At 42.0% G+C, this 7,782-nt stretch overlaps 1 protein-coding gene across 1 annotated transcript in view; it reads left to right on the top strand.

Annotated features, from left to right (window-relative positions):
- The first annotated feature begins 3,054 nt into the window (after positions 1-3,054).
- TNFAIP2 (TNF alpha induced protein 2) overlaps positions 3,055-7,782 on the top strand; it is a 357,846-nt gene continuing 353,118 nt past the window's right edge. Inside the window, exon 1 of the mRNA XM_078660233.1 lies at positions 3,055-3,205. Within this exon, the coding sequence (XP_078516359.1) occupies positions 3,070-3,205 (136 nt within the window). The 5' untranslated portion in view covers positions 3,055-3,069. The remainder of the gene's footprint in view (positions 3,206-7,782) is intronic.

Below are 7,782 nucleotides of genomic sequence, written 5' to 3'. Positions count from 1 at the left end.
ACTAAACCACTTTATTCACAGTGATTTATTTTTCAACACCGTCTTGACAACCAGCACGCGTCAATATGATGCCATGGGCACACTCACGCCCTAGTTGGAGTGAGATACTTGTGAGTTGTTCCCCTTCTTGGAAGGGGTTGTCCATCATTTAACATTTGTTGTTCTATTTTGCAGAAAACGCAGTGAAATACAACACGTATGTACAGCACGCATGTTTTATTAACAACAGCGTACATTGTAACATATATATTTTTTTAGCAACACTTTTTTCATTTGAAAACAGGAGTGGCAATACAGGGCTGGACCCTGTATGGTCCTGAAGAAAAGCTTGGGGGAGCTTGAAACATGTTGACCTTAACACTGATCTAGCTCAGTAAAAGTTAGAATACAGTGTTACCCCTTTTTAACTTTTTATACCACACTAGGAGCGAAATAAATTGTTGAGGCCCACTAGCACGGTATTTTTAATCCCACACCCACTCCACCATTATCACACTTGCACCACACATAGTCATCTCACAAAACTAGTGCTCCAGCGTAGTCGCCTTGTCGCAGCACGCCCCTTTTCGTAGAGAACTGGGATGGCCCCAATGATGAAGCATGTCACCGTGGGGCAACCCCGGTGAGTGAGGGGACTCTAGAAAGAAATTTTTCTTTCTTACATATATTTTGTGGTACACACTGACTCAGTAAGCAGTAACCATAAACACACCCACCAGGTCTCTGGACCTTTGACATAAGGTCCCTGTATTTCGTACACAGACTGGAGGCCGACCTGGTCTGGTTTAACCTCCTTCTCCCCCTTCTTTGTTGATTGATCCGATGTGTCATCACAAGGGCACCTAATAATAGATTTAGACCAGTCCTGCTTTTTCGGAAAAGAGACAATACGAAAGAATATATTAAAGAGAAACCGAGTCAGCAGGTATTTTTCATAAGCATTCAAATGATATTTCAAGTAGGGTTGAATGCCTAAGGAAGATTGAACAGTTAAAATCTGGATATTGGAGATCTTAGTGATTTCATGAGATAATTACAGCTCCCTCAGGTGTGATAAGCATAAGATTTTTAGGTTTTTCCTTGAGATGCTTGACAAGGTGGAGGGCTCAGAAAAATACATAGTCATGTTTATATCCTTAAAAAAGTTACTCACATAGGCCAGCCAAGGGATTTTTATCCAGTTGACCAGGCCCAGGCAGTCCATAATGAGTGAGCGGGTCAAGTTACACTGCTCAGTGGTCAAAACTCGGTGCCATAGAAGAATGGGCTGGATTTTGATGTTATCCATGATATAATCCATACCCAGTTCAATATGGCTACCGTAGGTTGGAGCACCTTTTGGGGTTGCCAACATATACCTAATAAAGCCGTTCTCTACCACCTGAAGAGCTTCAACTGCAGCATAGACCCACACCCCCGCACCGTAGACAGCCACGCTGTGGCATTTGGCATAGTATATTTTCAGAAGTTCTTCTGGGGGAGGCTTTCCAAGCTTTCGTGCGAAAGCGACCAGGGCGGTTGTTGCACGGAGAAACATTAATTTCCTGCTGCACATGGCCTGCTTCCAGGACATTTTGCTGTCAAATAAAATACCTAGTTAAGGGTATGTACTAGTACATTCCAGCTTGTCTTTTTTTATAAAGATTGGTTTAGGCTTCTTTACACACTTGCCAATGTGCATTACAAAGGTCTTTTTAATGTTGACCATCAGGTCTAAGGATGACATAAACTTGCAGTAATTGTTAAGAAGGTGCTGCAGCTGGTTTGGGGTTCTTGCCATGATCACTGAATCATCTGCATACAATAGAGCGGGAATGGGGTGGTGGTCAATTGTTGGTAGGTCCTGACTCCCTTCCAACATGGCCAACTCAAGGCCATTACCGATAGATCTGATCCATTAGAAAGTGAGGAGTGGACTGAACCAAGAAGGTTTGATGAACAGAGCAGTGTTTTTACCATGACTCTAGAGCCCATCTTTTTGATACTAAACCAGCACACCTGCTGTTCCATATATTAATCTGTAGATAATATTTTCGACTAAACTAGTATTTTGCAACATCAAAGATATTGGCATAGACACCTAACGTGATCTGCATTTTCAGCAAGAAAAAATAGTACATGTACTAAAGGCGATAATCATTACTCTGTATTTTGTGGGTATATTTCAGTGATGAAATGTTGACATCTTCCACCTCACGAAATATTCCTCGTAGTGGTTGTCCTGTGACAGTTCTTTCTCAAATCACATCCTTTTGCTGATCCTGTTTTTGGTCTGAGGGAACCCAAACCTTATCATGGAAATCTCATTGTCTGTTGTCCCTTCACTCTGAGGGGCGTGGAGACATCCCTACATGCACTTCCTCTGCAGACGTGGGCCTGCACGTGGGAGTCAGAAAGCAGAAGTGGAACAGAAGCAAGGACTCCACCACAAGTGCACGTCAGGCGCACAAAGCCCAATGGGCTCAAAAGGCTTTTTGTGTTTTCACCCCTTCTCAGAGCCCCTGCATCTCCACTCTGCATATTGCTGGAAGAATCACTCCCCCCCGCCCCCCAGAAATGTTTAGTCCCCCTCGAAATGTGGCTCTAGTTGCGCCTCTGATGCACATATATATGAATTGAGCGCGTCTAGCCTCGCTCTTACAAAAATGTACCCTCATTTATTTCTATTAAACAATAGAGATTCAAGACAGAAATGACCTTGTAAGAGATATTGTTTTTTAATCTCTCTGGGAGATCGGAGTAAAAGCTTGAGCAATTGTCTTCGAAACAATGTAAAATAATCATAACATCTTTTTTATACATATCTTGAACGGATACCTGTACGATGGTTACACCAGAAAAGTGCTCTATAGTGGGAAAGTACGAAGGCGTATTTTCCGGTGGGGGAAAAGAGCTGCGCGTGGAAGCCCCCTTCCTCCTTTGCCACCGTCTCTAACCCTCCGGTCTGCAGCCGAGGTCCACGGATGCTCTCGTCACTTTGGAGGCTGCGCCGGGGTTTCCCAGATTGAGAGATGCAGACACAGCCCGCGGCCCGCCCACGAGGAGGAGGAGGAGGCGAGGGAGATACAGATGCGCCGCGCGAGGGAGGCGGGAAGGTGGCTCTGTTTAGTCTATATAAGCCTTCAGAGGCTTCAGCGCTATGAAGAAGCACCTCACAGAAGAGAGGCACGGGCACCCCTCGGCGTCGGAAAGATGTCCTTTCTCGGTGAGTAGCCCCAGACGCACGCTCGCGCACTTAATCCTCGCGCAGTCTGTTGAGAACCACTCGTCCACGAGACCAGCTTTCACTGCCGAAGTTCCTTTCCCCGTGACCTGTTTTCATATTTACCTTACTTTAGCATACAGTAAACAGCCCCTGGCGTCTTACCTTCTCTTTAGCTGATGTGCATGCAGACATGCTGCACTTCACTCGCCCAGTGCCCAGAGTGCAGTGAGCAGGGGCGTAGCTTCAAGTGAGTTAATAAATGTATTTTTTTTAAATAGTTGGGTGCAGGAGCCTTCAGTAGGATATGATAAGGTGTACGTCCAATTTTAACTGTAACCCTGTCCTCGATACTTGACCTCCTTGAAGTGTGCCCTGTGCGTCTCGGTGACAGCCTTACCTGCCCTGTCCTGTTTAGTTGGGACTTAGAAACGAAGGTGCATTACTTTTCTCACTGTCATCGAAGAGCCCCGCCCTATTGCTGGTATTGTCTGATGTGATGCATTTATTTCGAAATGCCACATAATTCTTTGGCATGGAGCCTCCACGTGCACATCTCCTTTCAGTTTTACTCTATGACCTTCCTCCAAATAAGTACAATGTCTTGTCCTTCAAGCAGGCTCGTCTCAGGGCTGGCGCACCAGTGTGGGTGTGGGCAGCTGCCCAGGGCCTCGCACTCAGCCAGGACCGGACAGGGAACCGAAACCAGCCCTGGCAAAGAGCTGAGACGCTTTTTTGGGGGGAATATGATTTTGACTTTTAATGACATTTAACTGAGCATTTTATAGGAGAACCGCGAATTACTTTGAAGCGTTTTCAAGCAAAAGCTATGTATGATTTCACAATGAAATGTCGAAGTCATAATAGACATGATCGGGCATAGATGGACATTTACGAACGATACTCCATAAACAAAGACAGTATTTGCCTTGCTTGGCTTTTGCCGCTGTGTTGATGTGACATGCTTTGAGGGTAAGTATAATGGGGAGCTGAGCACATATCTGACACCCTAAAAAAAGTGTACAGTAAAATGGGAACACCACCCACAATTATGTGTCCCAAGGGCATCATAATAGGGACTATAGCTGCATAATGGTATCAATCATACACATAACGTTGGCATTTTCCATCACTGAGGTCATAGCCTGCACAATGTTGCCCAGACTGGACATATTGGTTGCATTTTCATCATTTATCTGGCTATACTTGCCAGAGTACAGGCCATCGAAAGGAACTGCCCACCCCGGGCATATTGTGTCCATTCTTGGCATAATTGTGGGCACTGCTGGCATAACAGCAGGCACCCTTGACATATTGTGGACGTTCTTCCAAAAATATTTACATACTCACGCCAAGGCTATCTTGGGCATTCTTGACATCATTCTGCCCACTCGTGCCTAATGGTCTTGGGTATCCATGCCCGGTGGGGTGTGATGATAAGGAGCTAAAAAAGCAGAATTTGTTAATGTGTTACATTAGTACATGCAAGTACATGGAAAAAATGACACGTTAGTGTATTTTCAGAAATGACCATACTGATTCTGGGGACAAAATGATTACACATCTGAAACTAGTTAGATTTGGCATTTAAGTATCAATTTACTCTGAGTGTGAGAGGCTTATTGCTGTCCTTGGTTCCTTTGTAGCTATGATTGCTGTTTCATGGCTACAGTGGTTTCAATTTCATCTTCTATATTGATAACAAATGTTATAATACTGCTGTCTAAGGCCTAAACTTATAAGATCGGTGTAACACATGTGCTGCCTGTGCCTATAGACTTTCTGCAATTGAGAAGTTGCACTGCTGTGTCAGCCTGCATGATTTGTCAAGCTCTGCTGTCACAGCCTATAATTGTGAGATTTGTATATTTGTTCATTTTCTACCTGCCACTAACAAGTAGATGGTCACTCATGTAACCAGATTGAAGGTCAGAATGGAGAAATGAAAGGAAGTGAAATGCACAGTGCCATATATATTTTGAAAGAATATACACCTTGCGAAATTAGAAACCCAGATGTTTTAACAACCTCTAGTGGCTATAACTCTTAAGCAAATGTTATGGAACTTATGGAGAAAAAGAATTTGCTTTTTAACAGTTTTTGCCAATTTTTCTCGAGGATGGTGAACCATCAACACACCTGATGGTGGCAAGGCTTTCCTTGCACACTAGGGGTGTATTTAATTGTTTCATTAATGCCCCTTAACAGCATATGTATACTAGTCCAATAGAGCTGTAAATAATGTAGTAAAATGTGTTATGTGCCCTCATTAAACAAAATGAAGAGAGAGAGTCCCCTGAACTCTCTTTGAATAAAGGAAGTTAGTGTCTGTCTTTCTTTCCACGCTTGGTCCACCTCAAGGCAGGTATTTACGCACCAACACTTTCATAGTCCATCAGGTGCCTCTGGTCCAAATTCACATAATTAGTAGTGATATTTTCAGTGTAAAGTGGGCTAACAATGGTGGAAGTCTACTGGGATTCTGGATTTTTTACTAAGTGGCTTAGAATAAGGGGCAGGTTAATGGAAGAGAACAATCACATATTTCATTAGAGCACAGAAAAAGATGTTTTTCAAAGCTAAATTTGCAAATGCATATTTCCACATAGTTTGCTCAATGCCGAAAACCCACATGAAATCATTTAAGGAAGTTGGAGTATGTTGCAAATCCTCACCCTCCCTGGAAGGAATCTAAATGATATTTACACCAAAAGACATGATAATAAAAGGAACATTTTCCATCAGCGAGTAAGTGCAAATAGTCGGGGCAAACTATTTTTGCCTTGGTTGATTGGTGTGAATGTCAGTGAAAAACACCTGTAATGTGGTCAATGTTAAAGAATAACTATTTATAACCAGCAAGAGGGGGTGGACTGTAGCTAACAAAAATAGAAAGCGGCCCCAAACATACTTATTCTGATGGGAAGCCTGAAGATGATACAGAGTTAGCATCAGCTAATTCAAACACATATGAAATACATTTTATGCAATATGGAAAAGGCATTGCACAAAGGACAATTCCATTAATAATTGCTTTTTGAATCAGTTTTCATGGGATGGACAAAATTGTGTAATTTTTCTGTAGGGAGAGGAAATGAATATGGCAACTTGCAGTTAGAAGTCTAGGCATTTTGTATATTACGCAAGGGCGGTTGTGAGTAGGAAAAGCGTAAGTGAGGTATACCCGTGCGCATAAAGGCATGTAGGATACCAGCTTATATTGTCCATAAAGTGTGGTGAATTTATGCACTGGGGATGATCAGGAAAATGCTATGACGGAATAGCCATCAAGGTATGGTTTTGGCTGCAATCCAGCCTGTCCGTCCACTCTGTTCTTGGGCAAGGTAATGGCGGACAGGCTCAGCAAGGATTTGACTGGAAGCTGAAATCAGCCCTGGAAATTGTGTTGGTTCCAGGGTACGCCCCCTGAATATCGAACCCACAATATCGGTGGGACAGAATGTTGAGGGCAAAATATCTTAAAAAAATACCGACAGGTAAGTAGACTAGATTTTCTATTCCTAACTCAACATACATGTACCTAGGCGGTACATATATTTTGAAAGTACTTAGATGTGCAGTTAGGAATAGTAAATATACACTTCCCTATATGCACTTACCTTTTAATATTTCATCCTTTGATATCCTGTCTCCGATACTATTACACCACAATATTGTTGTTGTCGATATTGAGTACTACCAGCCTCATACTGTGATTCATTTTGCATGAGAGTTTACTAGCAATACTGGTTAAAAAGAAAGGAGTTTGGTGCCAGATTGAACATTCGGATAGCCAGTGATTGAATCATTTTGTGTTGGTTTATCCTCCTCACAATGACCGTCTTCCTTTGGAATTTACACTAGAGATGCATCGTCTGGAACTATCCACCTCTTGAGCCCATTTCTGTTCTACCCTTAAGATTGCTCAACCATAGTTCTCTGTAATGGTAGAAATCACATTAGTTGAACTTGGGCTTTTCTCTTTCGGAAGCCCTGCCTTTAGGTTTTTAGCAGATTCATTGGGCAAGTTGACGTTTACTCCAAATGAGCGCTCTCTTTTTTAAATTGCAACAGGTGATAATTTGATCAATTGTCTTTATGTAAAAAAAAATGTGATAACTAAAAATTGTGTTTATGTCAGGTCTATATGCGTTGCTCAGTTAGGATAACACCTGTCTGAAAATATTGACATCCTACTGAGACAATACAATTAAGCTGTTACTAAGGATAATATTGAAGCAATACAGTAAGAAAATATCAGTGATTTGTTTACATATATGTCTAGTCTCTAACCCCCTGTTCAATTATATTTATTATGTAATGAATTGTTGATAATTGTTTTATGAGATTTTATTGGGAGACACATTTATCATATTTTTTTAATTAAAGGCATAGATATCTTTGTAATTAAAAGGTCTCGGAGCATGATTGGTAGTATGAAATAGCATTGATGAAGATGTTATATATGGGAGAAGATTGAAGGTATCAATACATATGGGTTTCACAAGAGGGATCTTTTTCTTGTTGATCAAGTGATACACCACCCAACATTTTACACTGGATTGTCTCAGAGCCATCAC

The sequence above is a fragment of the Lissotriton helveticus genome, chromosome 9, assembly GCF_964261635.1.
Source record: "Lissotriton helveticus chromosome 9, aLisHel1.1, whole genome shotgun sequence".
In the NCBI taxonomy this organism is placed as follows: domain Eukaryota; kingdom Metazoa; phylum Chordata; class Amphibia; order Caudata; family Salamandridae; genus Lissotriton; species Lissotriton helveticus.
This window is presented reverse-complemented; position numbering and strand designations above follow the sequence as displayed.